At 39.2% G+C, this 16,508-nt stretch overlaps 1 protein-coding gene across 4 annotated transcripts in view; it reads left to right on the top strand.

Annotated features, from left to right (window-relative positions):
• Nucleotides 1-14,258, top strand: part of pou2f3 (POU class 2 homeobox 3) — a 36,949-nt gene extending 22,691 nt beyond the window's left edge. For all 4 annotated transcript variants that reach the window (XM_031906323.1, XM_031906326.1, XM_031906324.1 and 1 more), the window contains 9 exons: nucleotides 3,323-3,425; nucleotides 4,701-4,786; nucleotides 4,929-5,102; nucleotides 6,147-6,288; nucleotides 7,729-7,865; nucleotides 8,826-8,987; nucleotides 9,089-9,152; nucleotides 9,465-9,597; nucleotides 13,694-14,258. In XM_031906323.1, the coding sequence (XP_031762183.1) occupies nucleotides 3,323-3,425; nucleotides 4,701-4,786; nucleotides 4,929-5,102; nucleotides 6,147-6,288; nucleotides 7,729-7,865; nucleotides 8,826-8,987; nucleotides 9,089-9,152; nucleotides 9,465-9,597; nucleotides 13,694-13,733 (1,041 nt within the window). In that variant the 3' untranslated portion in view covers nucleotides 13,734-14,258. The remainder of the gene's footprint in view (nucleotides 1-3,322; nucleotides 3,426-4,700; nucleotides 4,787-4,928; nucleotides 5,103-6,146; nucleotides 6,289-7,728; nucleotides 7,866-8,825; nucleotides 8,988-9,088; nucleotides 9,153-9,464; nucleotides 9,598-13,693) is intronic.
• The last annotated feature ends 2,250 nt before the right edge of the window (nucleotides 14,259-16,508 follow it).

Here is a 16,508-nt window from a genome sequence, read left to right as displayed (position 1 = left end):
TTAATGTAACCCTTTCTTGGCACATTCACTTAATATGGGCTGTATGTCAGGAGATATGTGTTCTCAGAGTATTGATACAATATTGATACTGGGAACTGGGAACAGCGCAGTGCCTCCACCTAGTGGACACTGAAGAACACACCTTTAGGGGATTTACACTAGGAAATAATAACACATGGTTTGCAGCAATATCAAACTTTATATAACTTTGAAATAGAAAATAGAACAGCTTAAGGAGGACTGATAATCCTGTCCTGAGGAACTTGTGTGGGCTATCCACGGCTGGCACAGTCTCTGTACTTTGCCCAGCCCCAACTTTGATCTGGATAGACCCCCAACCCTTTAATCAGTTCAGTCCCTTCCCAAAGAGCTCTTAATTCCCCCCAGGTAGCGCTACCTGCCCCAGAGTACCTTCCCCGTTGAAAAGGGTGGCTGCTCCCACGTAGCAGGTAACCGAGCAATACCTGTTCACTCAGGGGACACACACAGAGGACACAGAGGGCTTTATATTCCCAGGCAGTCTAGCAGACTTTTATCCTTTCAAGTCTGAACTCACACTTTTGTGCTGATTTCTCACTCTGGGTCTCCCTCTGCACTGGCAAACAACAGCAGGGGCTCCTTTTCTAAACTGCTGGGCCCGCCCCTAGATTTTTGGCTCCAAAACTTAGGCACACCTCTCCCAAACGTGCACTGGGGCAGCCAGCTAACCGGATCCCTCCCAGGCTGTAGCTAGGCTGGATGAGATCACAGAATGAGAAACAGGGGACAGGGTTCTCTGATCCCCTACAAATATATTGTTTATATATATTGTTAAAATATTGTATTACCGTTTGGACACAGGTTCTTAAAAAAAAAAAAGACGCATAAAGTGTCTTTCATTACAAAAGCAGTAACAGGTTTGTTGAAAGGAAATGTAAAACCTAGAAACAAGTTAATAGTTAATGTAAAATCGCTCAGAGTGCTCTTCTGAATACATATGCAAATTTCATATTATAGCTTCTAAGATATAAGCAGTTTTTATACTACTAATATAATAAACCTGATGCAACAGCAACACCTGCTGTTCATTTTGTCTTCCTGCTGACAGTTGGCAGAAAATTAAGTCAGAGAGAAGAGGACAGTCTTGTGATATTGCTCTGCTTAGAGCTGGCAAAAGTCAAATGACTTATTTTATGTGCACTAACTACAGTTTCTGATAAGAGTGTGTTGAAGTTATACATTTTCATTAAATTGACAGTTAGCAGGGCTAATGAAGAGGAACATATAGAAATTACCAGCTTTAAATTAACTTCTAATATGATGTAGAGATTGATATTTTGAAACAATTTGGGATTTTCAGCAGCTGAGGGGTTGCTAGGTTCTTATTTACCATAGCAACCAGGCAGTGGCTTGAATGATAGACTAAAAAGATGCAGATAAGTGAGGCAAATAAATAAAAAAAAGAAATAGCAATTGAAACTTTGTTTTGAACAGGCCATTCTATAACATAACAAAGGTAACGCAAAGGAAATCCCCCATTCAAATAAAGATTAAAACATTGATTGATTGATAACAGATGTTTAGCTTCCATTCACAAGATGATTTTATAAGGATATTGATAAAAATACATTTACATTTATATTTTAAAATCCTGAAAACTCTTATTCAAAAGAATGTTATTACTTGTTAAATCTCATTTGACTTGATCCTTAAAGGAGAATGAAAGTCATTTTACTGCCAATAGATTTGCCACATTAGTGCCACCAATATATTTATTCTGCAGAAACCATTAACATACCTGAGTAATCAGCTTTAGAAGCTTTCTCCTTTTGCATAAGATAGCAGCTGCCATTTTAGGTAGTTTCCTTCCTGCAGTCTCAAGCGCATTCTGGTGGGAGGGGGGAGCAGGAGAGAGGAGAGAACTGAGCAGACTCTGGCCCCAGGAATTAAGGCCATTTCTGAGAGAGGAAGTCAGACACTGGAACATCATGTTTATGTAACCCTTTCTTGGCACACTCACTTAATTTGGGCTGTATATAGGCTTTAGTACAGGAGATTTTCATTCTCTTTGAATTATAAGATACTGGGAACTGGGATTGTAGCGCAGTGCCTCCACCTAGTGGACACTGAGGAGCACACCTCAAGGGACTTTCCACTAGGAATAATCACACACAGTTTTGCAGCAATATCAAACTTTATATAACTGTTGAAATAGAATGTAAAACAGTTTAGGGATAACTGAATTTCCTGTCCTGAGGAACTTGTGCACTCCATCCACTCCTGGCACAGTCTCTGTAGGTGCCTAGTCCCAACTTGCATCCGGATAGACCCCAACCCTTAAATCAGTTCAGTCCCTTCCCCAAGAGCTCTTTAGTCCCCCCAGGTAGCACTACCTGCATCCAGACTACCTTCCCCTTGGAAAAGGTGTCTGCTCCCACGTAGCAGGCAAACGAGCAATACCTGTTCACACCAGGGGACACTCACAGAGATTCCACAGAGGACTTTGTAAGCACTGGCAACCAAGCAGACTCTTATCCTTTCAGTCTGAACTCACAACACTTGGTACTGGCTGCTCACTCTGTATCTCTCTGCCAACAACTGGCAAAAACAACAGGGGCTCCCTTTATCAACTCTGGGCCCGCCCCTTGATTTTTGGCTCCAAACTTAAGCACACCTCTTCCCAGACATGCACTGGGGCATCCAGCCAATTGGGTTCCTCCCCAGTCTGTAGCTAGGCGGGATGATGTCACAGACTGAGAATCAGGGGACAGAGTTCTCTGATCCCCTATATTTACAAAAAAAGAGTCAAGAAATCCTGTGTTTCTTTTGATTGAGGACAGCATTACTGTAAGTGCTTATAGCTGTATTTTTATAAACCTTTCTGATAAAGCTTACTTAGTTTTTACCTTTCCTTCTCCTTTAAGTACCTACTTGCTACTTATGGTCTCACTTGACTTGTCTGTTAGTTATGATAAGACTCATAATTACTAACAATACTGAAGTACAAACATAAAGGATTGCAGAAGTCTCTCAAAAGCAGATAAAAATGGAATATACAGTATATATGTTCTTGAACAAGATAACGGCGGAACATTATTCTAACATTCTGCCAACAAGGACATTAAGTCTCTGGCAATATCAGAGTGTGGATTTCTCTTATTTATTGATTCCAGTTAAGTTGAAGGTATAATATTACACTTGAATCTACTTTCCATCTCTGTACATGTCTGTCATTCTTTCTGTCTTACTATTACTATTATTGTTCTGTGTTTCTATCTTCTAATTCCGATGAATAATATTCTTTTGTTTATATACTATGGTTGATGATTTACATTTTCTACAGGAAATGACTTCTTTACACCCTCTCCAACAGCTGGTATTGGTACCCAGCCATTTACAACCTGCCTCTCCGTACCTGCTGTCACAGTCCCAAAGTGGCCAACAAGGTAAATTTCATGACATTATAGGTGACATCCTAAAATCCTGTGCATGTAGTCATGCTCCTATCCATTACTGCCTATTCAATGTTCAATAAAAGGAAGGCAAACAGATGTGACAGTGAAATGCTTTTAAGGTCAGTACACTTTAAGTGAGGTAATTTAGACACTGTGGCTTCCATTTAACAACAATGGAAAACTTAATCAAGTTCTGCTCAGCAATTACTACAGCCCAGCACTGTGCCTTATACTTATTTAACCTACATTGTAGGGCAGGTCTGGTTACAGTGGGCAGATATCAACCAGTCTCTCCTTTGGAAAAATAAGTACTGCTAGAGGAAGGTAGAGGACCTGAATAAAATGATTAGTAATAAAATGTAACAGAAAAATAAAAATTTGCCTGTGGGGGTCAGTTACTCATATTTGAAAGCTGGAAAGCGCTGAAGGCAGCTATTGAAGACCAACTGAATAGCTGCTAAGAATAGGATATTCTAGTACAGGGCTTTCTAACTGGAGGGCCAGGGGGCAGATGTGGCCCTCCAATGGGTTTCTATGGCCCCAGTCTGCTCAAAGGCTCAACAGACTTCACTGTACAACTTTATCATTTTAACATAATCCGGCCCTTGAACGCAACGAAAAGGGTTTCCACTGGCAAAAATAGAAGTCGCTGGTGGAAAGCCTTTCGCATCCCTTCGGCAACTTTATGTGACTTCGGAAACTGAAGCGATGTGAAGGGCTTTCCACTGGTGACTTCTATTGTTGCCGGTGGAAACCCTTTTTGGGGCGGCTACGTGTGAAAGTCTACATGTGTAAGGGCGAGTAAGTAACTCTGTGGGTGCTTGCCCTTAAACAGCTATTATTTCTGTGGTTATTTAAATAAACTCCCAAAGTTGTGTTTGTTACATTCGCACAATACTCCTGCTCTCCAGCCTCTCTTGACTTTATCAGTTGTTTCTTTTTATTTTGTATGTAATCTTTATTTTTATTGTTTACACACATTTATTATACAGCGTTGAAAAATATGTTGCTTTACAAATACGTGCTAATTATAATAATAATTGCATAAAGCAGCATAGATGATAGGGTGATGTAATGTTGAAATGTTACAACCCAGCGTTTTGTGAAGGGGTGTGCTGCCACCTTGTGGTAGCAGTTTTCATAGTTATTGTTATTATTTGCTGTCAAATTAGCTAATTATAGAATTGATCTTTAAAGGAAATGTCACAGAAAGTTTAAAAAATTAAATGAACATGAAATGAAGCATGTATCTTCTCATTTCTACAGGTCTTTTGCAACCAAATCATCTCTCACTCTCTCAGCAGCAAGGTGGAATCCTTCAGCCACAAACTGGCTTGGGCCTGGCTTCACAGGTAAATCATGAATACAAAGCAGTACAATACAAAGAATACAAAGGTTCTACCTGTTTGTTATTATGGCACATATATTTTTTTCTCAAATTAACTTTATGGTAGTTGGTTGGTTGTAAGTAATTTCTCTGTACTACATGCACAGGCAGTAGGACGTCCCGGACTTCCAGGCTCTCCTCTAGAATCCCATTTGGAAATGGGTCACCTGCATGTTCCAAAACATTTGCCTATGGTGCCAGATGAGCCCAGCGACCTAGAAGAATTGGAGAAATTTGCAAAGACCTTCAAGCAGAGAAGAATAAAGCTGGGATTCACACAGGTGACCTACTGCTGACATGACAAACATGAGTGATTAGGCTTACCCCCAAGTGAAACATTAGAAAGCTGGGATGTCCTTTGACACTTATATCTAAGCATTCAAATCTGAGCCAGTTCAGGAAGGATATTTACCCCTGGAACTCACTACCAGAGGGACTGCATTGGGAGAGAAAGGGGGTTGTTGAACAACTGGGGTGGGGCTATAGGTTGGATATTCCTAATTTATATAGGTTTTTTAACCTCAGATGGGGCCCCTCTTCCTTAGTCCTGCCTCTTTTAATGGAATAATGTTCATCAAACTCTGCTAGCGGAACTCCTTTCTCATTGTTTGTACTTATATTTATACACTTTATATGACGTATTGCTGAAGTGTGCAAATTAAAGTTTGATCTAACTTTTAGCATGATGCAGTGAGTAATATTCTAAGACAATTTGGTCTTCATTTTTTATTATTTGTGTTTTTTTTAATGATTTCACTTTTTTGTTCAGCAGCTTTCTAGTTTGGAATCTCAACCCTAGCTATCTGGTTGCTAGGGTTCAAATTACCTTAGCAACCAGGTAGTGGTTTGAATGAGAGACTGGTATATAAATAGGAGAGGACCTGAATAGGACAATAAGTAATAAAAAGTAACAATAACAATAAATTTGTAGCAATGGGTTTTGGCTGCTCTGGTCACTGAGTGCTATTAAGACATCAAAAATTTCAAATACTAGAAGAAATAAAAAATGATGGCCAGTTGGAAAGTTGCTAAGAATTGGCCATTCTAAAAGTTAACTTAAAGGTGAACCACCCTGTAACGAATTTATACCAATATGTACAAAAAGCACTTACGTTCTAATATAACTAATTGTAGTCCACTTCCAAATGCCTTCTGCTGCATGATTATAACCAAAACAGCTTGAGCTCACACTTGATAAAGGTATGCTGTATATTTAGCAACTCCCAAATAGCCATACTGACCAAGTCATTTGTCCCCAGGTACTGCCTGATATACAAACTAGCTTCTGCTCATAACTGTCTGACTAAATGCAATTTATTTGTCAGGGTGATGTTGGATTGGCCATGGGAAAGCTCTACGGAAACGATTTTAGCCAGACAACCATATCCCGATTTGAAGCTCTTAACCTGAGTTTTAAAAACATGTGCAAGCTAAAGCCCTTGCTGGAAAAATGGCTGAATGACGCAGGTAAGAAAACGGCAAAAATGTAATGTAAATGTAATGTCTAGGCTGGACGTTTAAAAATGGGAAAGAGACAAAATAGATGCAGGTCTTAGGGGACAATCCAAATTATGGAAAAATCCCTTATACGGAAAACCCCAGGTCCAGAGCATTCTGGATAACAGTTCCATACCTGTACATAGTTTCAATTACTGTTTGTGAGATACGTTTGTACAGTGGTATTATATGCTGTGCACTTAAAGGAGAAGGAAAGGCTAATAAAGAGTTAATCTGAAGCTACAGGCATACCTTCAGTTGTCTCAATAGTGCCCTTAAGTCTTCCCATATTTCTCCCGTTCAGATGATCAGAAGCCAAACAGGAAGAACAAAAGCTGAGCTGTGTAAAGAAAGTTCCCATAATGCCTCACTCCTGCACAGACATGCATACCCAAGTGAACATGCTCAGTTAGTAAGACTATGACTCAGCTTCCTTCTAATTGGCTCAGATCCACATTCCTAAGGGGGGGAGTGAGTTCTTAGCATTCTTGAGGGAGGGAGGGAGGAGCAGGAGAGTGGAGAGAGCTGAAAGCTGTGTGTCTCTGTCACATGAATCACAGACACAAGAAATCTTTTCACAGAGAAGTCAGTGCAGCGTTTCTGTGAGTGCTTATGGCAGTATTTACATAGACCTTTCTGATAAAGCTTACTTAGTTTTTACCTTTTTTTCTCATTTAAAAGGCTAATTTACCATGCTAATTACCTCAATTGCTTTGTATTTATATGCATACCATATTCCCACTTAGATTTTGTCATTGTCTTACATGCCTTACATGTTTTCTATGTCTTACATAGAAAAAAAAAAAGAAATATCAGGTAAACCAGAGAAAGGAAGCACATAGTATAATAAATTTACAAATACTTAATATGAACATTAAATCTTTAATTATGTGAAAACCATACAGCGATGTGTAAGATAAAAGGGAACCATTTCTATGGATGGCTAAATCTGTACGGGATATGTTTTTAGTGTGTGCTGGATGCATCTACAACAGGGGTACCCAGAGTTTGTCACCCTGTGATCTACTCTTGCCACCTTGGCTCCGTTATGAGATCTACTTTAATAAAAATAGTTGATGTATAAATGCAGTGACAAATTCACATTTAATGCCCACATAACATTAAACAAGTGTCAACACAGCAGTATGGGTGCAGTCAAAAGCTCTGTTATGTTGGGGGGAAAAAAGAAGTGGTGGGATGGCATCCCACCTTGTGGTCTACCAAAAATTTTAAAGTGATCTACTGGTAGACCGCAATCTACCTCTTGGGCACCTCTGATCTACAATGTATTCCGTATTGTTACCATTTTCTACAGATTAACACATACACAAATACATTTCTAATAAATAAATACATAGTTGTGTACATGATACTTAGACTATAACTGCTTTAGTTATCTCATCTGTTTAGAATCTGCCCCCTCGGATGCTGCCTTGACTCCCAGCACTAACTATGCCCAGCTCAGTGAAATGTTTGGGCGCAAGAGAAAGAAACGGACCAGCATTGAAACCAATATCCGTCTTACACTGGAGAAAAGGTTTCAGGATGTGAGTATGGGACTACTCTTGTGTGTGTGTGTGTGTGTGTTTGAAATATCACAAGTGTTTGTTTTTAGAGCAGTGATGCATAAACTGCTTCCCCCCAATTGTGGGTTAACTACAAAATCCTGCATTGTTTCGCTTTCAGGAGAGGCTTCTTTAATAAATACAGAAGAGGGCTTTAGCTTAGGCATCATTATATTAGAGTATTTTTATTCATTTAAAAAAACATTCTGGTATAATCTATGTTCAAACTACTCTGTGGTCGGTGGCAGAGTTGGGTGATGATATGATGATTACTATAGTGCATATGATGCACTTCCAAAGCAAGATTATGTTGCTGCTTTTCATTAAATATTCCTTAATCAGTAAGCACTGATTAAGGCTAGTGCAACACCAAGCGGATGCTTGGCCTGCGGATAAACAAAGAGCAAAAATCTGCCCCTGTGCTCCTAGCTGCTTTCTGATGAGTATGCACCCAGAACCACTGTGCTATTATTAGTTGTGTAACTATTAGAATTTTTTCTAACCCTTTAACGCTTGCCTCTGCTCTGGACCAGCAATGATCATATTGGAACAGTGAAGAGCAGGTCCAATAAGATATGAATTAAAACAATGAAGCTGCTAAAATTTAAACATTAAGGGAGGGGTATATTTATTATAATGTGTAAGCCAACATTGCAGATGATATTGCCCATAGCAACCAATTAGATCTTTTGTTTTGTTTTCTAACTTGTAGGTAACTGTTTAAAACTGATTGCTGATTGGTTGCAATTGGGCAACATCACCAGTGATATCCCTTACACTTGTAACAGGCATCCTTGCATGATTTTCCATAGACACTAGCCATGATGTTTTGGGCACTGATGACTGAAGCAGTATTAATACAATAGCCTCAAAGGCTTGTGGTGTGGTAGTTATTTCAGCTAACCAACATTATTTGATACATACTGACTGTTCTCTTTTTAGAACCCCAAACCAAGCTCTGAGGAGATTAGCATGATAGCAGAGCAGCTAGTAATGGAGAAAGAAGTGGTCAGGGTCTGGTTCTGCAATCGGCGCCAGAAGGAAAAACGAATAAACTGCCCAATGAATCTACCACTAAAGTCCCCAGTCTACAACTCCAGAATGGTGAGCTACTATTCACTTACTTAACTGAACTAAGTCTTTATATAAATTTAGAGAGTGAATTAAGCGATGACAAGATTATAATATCATTCTCTATTTTGCAGGCACCAACTGGTCCTTTGGGAACCATGTCTATGACTCCAGGGCACAGCACAATGACCAGCACAGGTTAGATATGCCTTTCCTCTGTAACAGTATATTATATCAACACTTGTCCATCTACTTATAAATTAGAACTCATTATGTAGAGGCAGAAAAGAAACTGCTGCGATCATCATTAATGTGAAGAAAACCCACACCACCCATTTTTTTCAGAGCTGCCTCTCGTACTACGATGTATGGTCTTCTAACACTTCTAGTTTTATGATGTCTCCAGACACAAAATGATGCTAGTATGCAGAGGGAAAAAAAACCCTCAAATGCTTAAATTATTATAACCTCTAAGTAAAACATTGCAATTATATAACTATTATACTTCAGTGACATCTTCCTGTTCCCCTGGGAGTTCCAGTAGACCTTCTTCACCATCCTCTGGTCTCCAGCCCAGTAGTCCAGGATCATCATTAAATAGTTCCAAACCCACGGTGAACACATCCAGCTACAGCAACTCAAGGTAAGCTTTGGGGCACCCCCCAGTGAAATAGATCGCTAAGTATTTTTCCCCAGGCTAGTGCTCCTGTTAGGAGAAAACCGCACCAGCCTGTGGAAAAACCTGCGCCGCCATTTTACTTAACTTTCTACCAGCAACCCAGGAATCCCCAGTTCAAATTCCTGTTCGCTCATGTGCAGTAGAATATACCCAAGATTTTACTCTACTGCGTATGTGTAGAAAGCTTAGGGTCCAGGGAACTAGGAGCTGATATAAATAGATGCCGGCGTGGCACTCAGACAGGTGTGGTTTTCTTCAGCACCAGTCTGGGAAAAGAACTTCTAGCAATCTATTTCACTGGGGGGTGCCTGACATTTTAGCTCTCCCTCAGTGAAATAGACTTTACATGTCCTTTAAATATCTCAAGGTTCTATACATTTCAGATGCCATACCTAAATCCCTGGGTAAAAACTAAGCTGAAATCTGCCATTAAGGGACAATACAGTAGTTGGGGGTTGAAAAACAGCAATTGCTCACAGATTTAAAAAGAATTGGCATAATCCCTAACCAATGGTACTACGGCACATGATAATTAAGGACAGGCACACTGCATGCTAGTAAACTCAAAAAACCTGATATAAAAACGCTGCTTGTTGGTCTGGCATTTTAAGGCCAATGGCATCCTTTTTAAAAACACGGCTGAAGAATGTCAAGTGTGCTATAAGCCAAGCTTTAACCCTTTCACTGCCAGCCCTTTTGGTCAAAGCGGAACTTGTATTGGCAGACAGTTTCTGAACATTTTGCACTGTTTCACTTTAGGGGCCTTTCCTCAGGGGGACTTTTAGTTTACCCAGGAAAACAATTCCAATTCTGTAACAAGATATAGGCTTCTAAATGTCTAAAAAATTGTAAAAAACTTATTTTCCATAATATAAAGAGATACCAGAAACAAAAATTATTTTATGCACAAAAATACAACTGATTTGGAAAGTCCCATATCTCCTGAATGTGCCAATATCAAATATATATAGTTTTATGAAGATTTCTTACTTGCATAGGTCAAAAACTCCCAGCAGTACACTACCAAATTTCCAAAGCACTGCTTCAGAAAGCTGCATACTTTAGATTTCAAGGCCAAAAATTCCACTAACAGAAGGTTTATCCCAGAAAATTACACATTTATGGAAAGAACAGATACTGGGGAACCAGAGTGGGCACTATTGTCTGTCTACTCCAAACTATCAATTCACAATGCTTTCCTGAATTTATTGGTTTTTATCAAAATTTGTGAAATTTTTAAAAAAATTGCTTCAAAGCTTCCAGTCTATAGTATCTTATCTCCTATTGGTCATAAAGTAACCAAATAAAACACCCTAAATATGAACACCAGGGGTCCACTGAACAGTTTGATGTCCAATATATATAGGTTTACCTAAGTATATGGCATGTAGGGGCCCCAATGTGAACATAACCCCATATGGTGTATCATTTCTGTCATTTCAGCTCTTGCAAAATAAACACATTTACATTATTATATGTGGGATAACGCTAGTAAAAAGTACGCTCACCCCAGAAAGTCATATATTTTTAGAAAGTACACATTCCCCCGAATCTAAAATGGGTACCTGTGCCTTTCTACTCCAAAGTACCAAGCCGCAAAGCTTTTCTAAATGTAGCAATTTTGATGACATTTCCAAAAATCCCACAAAGCTTCCACTTTGCAGCATCTTATCTCCCACATTGCATTAGGTACCAATATAAAACATGGTAAATTTGAACACCAGGGGTCCACTGAGCAGTTTTATGCCCAATATGTATAGGTTTACCCAAATATGTGACATATAGGGGCCCCAATGGGAACATACCCCCCATATGATCTGTCATTTCAGCTAATGCAAAATCAACACATTTTCATGCTTTATGTGGGATAATGCTACAAAAAAGTGCACTCACCCCAGAAAGCCATATATTTTTGGAAAGTACACATTCCCCCGAATCTATAATGGTACACATTTCTTTTTACTCCAAAGTACCAAGCTTTTCTGTTTGCCAATTTTTATGACATTTCAGAAAATCGCCTAAAAACCATATAGCTATGGAAAATACACATTCTGTCAAATCCAACATGGGTAAAGAGTCCTTTCTACACCAAAGTACCAATTTGCAAAGCTTTCCTAAAGTTATTGGTTTTTATGACATTTCAGAAAATAGCCTAAAAATTTTGCAATTTGCCGCATTTATCTCACACAATTTCTTGCATACACAGGCAAATTACCCCAAATAGGAACACCTAAGGTCTACTGAACAGTTTAATGCCCAATATGCATAGATATACCAAAGTCTGCGGTATGTACTGACCCCAAAATGAAAATAGCGCATATGGATTTCTCGCCTGCCAACTCAGCTTTTGCACAGAGCCTCCTGACAGTGTATTATGTGCCGTAACACCCCCTAACTATACAGAGACCCCCAGAAAACCATATATTTTTGGAAAGTACACATTCTGATGAATTAAAAATAGGTAAAGTTATTTTTCTACACCAAAGTTACACTTGGCAAAGCTATGCTAAAAACAGATCAGGTATACTAATACAGGGAAAAAAATGCAATAAAACCACAAAAATTGTCCAAATAAGTGAAATGACAAAATAATTAGTGGTCAGAATATCTGATCCAATAGTCACGCTGTCAAGATAAACAGTTTTTAGGGAAAAGAAACTAAAAACAAAGTGGTAAAAAAAAAAAAAATGTGTTGTTAAGTTAAAAGTTGTGTGACAGTGTGTAAGTGTGTATATGAGTGTATATAGGTGTATATAAGTATGCAAAATGAAAAAAAAAAAACTGCAAAATTGTGTGCTGTATGTGTGTGTAAATGTCTGTAAGTGTATGTAAGTGTGTATAAGTGTGTATAAATGCAAAATATTCACCCTTACCTGTCCTGAAGCTTGCCTGGTCCTCAGTGCTGCAGTTCTTGTCCTTCATGTCGCAGGAACTCAGTGGGCCGGTGCTGGGGGGGGAGCAGGAAGCGGGACCAAGCAGCAGATGCAATACGATCGCGCCTGCTGCTTGGGGGTCGGCCCTGTGACAATCGCGTCGCAGGGCCGACATGACAGCCCCCTTGGCTCGTTGCTCAGGGGGCTGTCATCGCTAAAAACTCACACAATGCCCCCTCTGCAGAGAGTATCTTAATCTGCCAAACAACATACGGCACACGTCGTTGGCAGATAAAGCCTTTTACTGCAACGATGTACGCCGTACTGTACGCCGTTGGCAGTAAAAGTGTTACGGAGAATATTCTGTATAATAATAGCCTTTGTTCTAAAAAAAAGTAGTTTATTAGTACCGTTCATTACAGAAATGCTGCAGCCATTTTTTTAAAGGGGAACAACTGCCATGAAATTGAAATGCAGAGCATAAAAAGTTTATGTAAAAACAAATCTTTTCTTTATGTACATCGCACATCTTTAATATGATCCACAGCTTTCTATAACTTTCTCTTAGTAAATACTGGCTGGCTACCAAAATCGCCGCTGACTCCACCAATAGTGAGAGCCCTTATACTGACAAATCCACTCTCCTTTTTCATCTACTGCTTGAGGTGTTTCCCCATACAGTCATCAGTGAGCGCTGTACGTGTCATGTACATTACGGACAGCTCAGAGAATAAGAGCCGCACGAGAACAGAATCGCGTGTCGTAAGTGTACTGTGAAACAGTGTGCCTGTGTGTTTGAAGAAACATACTCAGCATCGAGCCCTCTGTGATGTACATAACACACACAGCGCTCACTGATGACCATACGAGGAAACGTTGCAAGCAGTGAATGAAAAAGTACAAGCGCTCTTACTATTGGTGGAGTTGGCGACAATGATTTTGGCAGCCTGACAGTACTTACTAAGGTACAGAATTTAAAAAAAAAAATCATATTTACAAAAAATATTTGTTTATACATAAATTATGCTCTGCGTTTAAATTTCACAATAGTTCCCCTTTAATTAAATCCTTTTTTTAAATACTGTCCAATGGGTAGTCTAAATAAGCAAATTAAGGCTATCTGTTCCATATATTTTATTATTTTCATTCTAACTGATATAAACTGATGAATATTGTTTCTTCTACAGTTCCTGGTATCGATGGAATCATTCACAATATTACCACTGAGATACTGCATATTGCAGGCCCTCTTTCTGTGCGAGTATGAAGGTGATGCTTTAAATGAGCAAATGCAAATGCACCATGCCGAATAACGGTTGGTACCTACAAAGTTATCACTACTCTGAACCATGAAGATAAAAAGCACCCAAAGCTGCTTCCAGTGTTGTACAAAAATGGAAGATTTCTTTCAGGAGGAAGAACTTCCCCTTGTTTCTGCATGGCTTTCATGTCTCTGCACAGCTTTCCTGTTTCGGGCTAAATATCAGTCAGAAAAGTTCAAAACAATAATTCCTGTTTTTAAGAGTTTACTTTTGTTCCCCATTTTGTATATTTTCCTTGCCCTGTTTTTCAGTAGTTTATGGAAAGGTTAGAGCTGTATATTATTCTCACTTGTAAATAGTTTCTCTATGTTATTTTCAACTTTTTTTTAGGGCTCTGGCACACAGGGAGATTAGTCGCCCGCGACAAATCTCCCTGTTCGCGGGCGACTAATCTCCCCGAAATGCCATCCCACTGGTGAAAATGTAAATCGGCGGTGGGATGGCATACGCGGCGGCGCGATTTCACTGAAATCGCGGAAGTTTCCTCTCAAGGCAACTTCTGCAATTTCACTGAAATCGCACCGCCGGGTATGCCATCCCACCGACGAATTACATTTTCACCGGTGGGATGGCATTTCGGAGGGAGTATAGTTGCCCGCGAACAGGGAGATTTGTCGCGGGCGGCTAATCTCCCCATGTGCCAGAGCCCTTAGAGATTTATGCTTCGTGGATGATTTGTTAAGCTTTCGGAAAAACATCATTAGAGCCTAGAGTGGGTAAATGAGTCAAGGGCTGTTGATTTAAAATCTATGCTTCGAAAGCCTGCTAAATAAAATACTTCCATGAAAATGTTTGGTGCTGTTTTGTTCATAGTATTAATATTTGCACAACACGATATAAGACACACAGTATCTGTTCTTTATGTATCATCCTTATCATGTTATAGAGATAGGTCTAGATTAGTCTAAGGTTTATGGATACAAGGAATTTTCCCTGCAGGAAGTGAAGTACTCAAACCCAACAGTTGAGTCTTTCATTAGTTTTAAGGAAAAAAATAAAAAAACCTGATATAAAAATGCTGCAGGATTTGGGTGCATTTTTGGTGGTAGAAAATATTCTTTATGTGTCATAAGGCTATAATAAAATTGCTTTGCCATAGCCATATTTATCTTATTTAGACCTATCACCCCTATATTGTTTCCTCTTTATAGAGCCCGCACTCTGGTTGAGGGAAACAATAGTTTTTAAAAAAAAAAAAAAAAATCTGCCCCTGACATCGCTGGGCTACCCACACCAGGAGGGAGCCCCCAGTGTGGGCAGTTGGGACTAAAGGCTGATGAGTCAAATTCGAATTCCAGCTCTTTAACCATGATATAGTATATAACACAAACAAAATAACGGAATACTGTACACCCAGGCCAAAGGATTCCCAATGTACACCATTTCTGAGGGATACTTAGCTGAAACATGTCTATATAAGAGTTCTAAGGAAATATTTACAAGATGATGCTGAAGGAGCAAGTGGGAGAAAAATTGCAAAAAAAAAAGGGGAATGCAAGCACATATTTTCTTTCTTCTATGGCCTCTGTATTACATAAAGTATGTGGGAGTTCTACACTGATATAAACATACTGCACCTGTGTGTTTGAAGGAAATACTACAGTATAGTGACTTATGTATACTGTAGTTGGGCAGGCAGAATGTGGATTGTTATATCCTTATATTTAATTTTATGGGTGCATAAACATAAAAAGATGTAATATAGTATAAAGCACCTCTGTTATGCTTACATTATAAAGTGTATTTTTTATAATTTCTAATGCATACAGGGTTTGCTTTATGTAGCATGTACTGATAGACAAACATGTTTATTGTTCTAGTTCAAGAAAAAATTCAATAAATAATTCCAAAGTGCCCTCTTCTGCTTTAGACTTAGCGATGAGGTCTTATGAGGAAAAGAAGAAAAAAAAAAATATATAGTGTAATACTGTTATTACTTCACAATGTGCACTCTCATGTGCTTTTTAACACCAGTGATGACTTTTACTTATATCACCCTTTTGTGCCCAGTTGTGATAGCCCTTTCCGATTGCCAATCTACTTACAGACCCCCTTGGGTTTATATGGCATCCAATTGGTTCGCTTGTAGCTCATGACTCTCTGCTTTCCCACCTCTTAATTTCAGGCAGTATTAGGAACCACTTCACATAGGTAAATTTCCAACTTTAGCAACTTTAGGTTAATTCCACGACCTTTCTGTTTCCCTTCGCCTTCTGTGCACTTACTGTGGGATAAATGCATACGCCATATGTGTAAAAACTTAAATACTTTAATATAAATAAAACTTCCCAATACACTCACAAACAGAGTATAGGATGCGCATGTCAGGAGTCACTGGTATGGATCAGGTGGCTGCTCCTTTTTCTTTCCCTGTTCCCGACCTGCAGTGTCGTTTCTGGGTTCAGCAGTCCTGCCCTGTATAGTGCTCCTCCTCTGCGTCCTCTCTCACCGCTGACGCGTTTCGCCACTTCCGGCTTCCTCCTGAGCGATCTAGTTGAAAGACTAGAAAAAAGAAGAAAAAAAATCAGCTTAAAGTAAAACAAAAGTACCCATAGCTTCAAAACTGATCTGTTAGATCTAGTTAACCCGAAAGAGTATACAAGCACATTTATGGCTTATGGCACACAAGGCCTAGGCCTCCTCCCATTCATTTGTCAGTTCTGTGTCTTTTTCAGGTTAA

This window comes from Xenopus tropicalis, chromosome 7 (assembly GCF_000004195.4).
Source record: "Xenopus tropicalis strain Nigerian chromosome 7, UCB_Xtro_10.0, whole genome shotgun sequence".
NCBI classification, from domain to species: Eukaryota; Metazoa; Chordata; class Amphibia; order Anura; family Pipidae; genus Xenopus; species Xenopus tropicalis.
The sequence above is the reverse complement of the archived record's forward strand: the minus strand, read 5'-3'. Positions and strand labels throughout refer to the sequence as shown.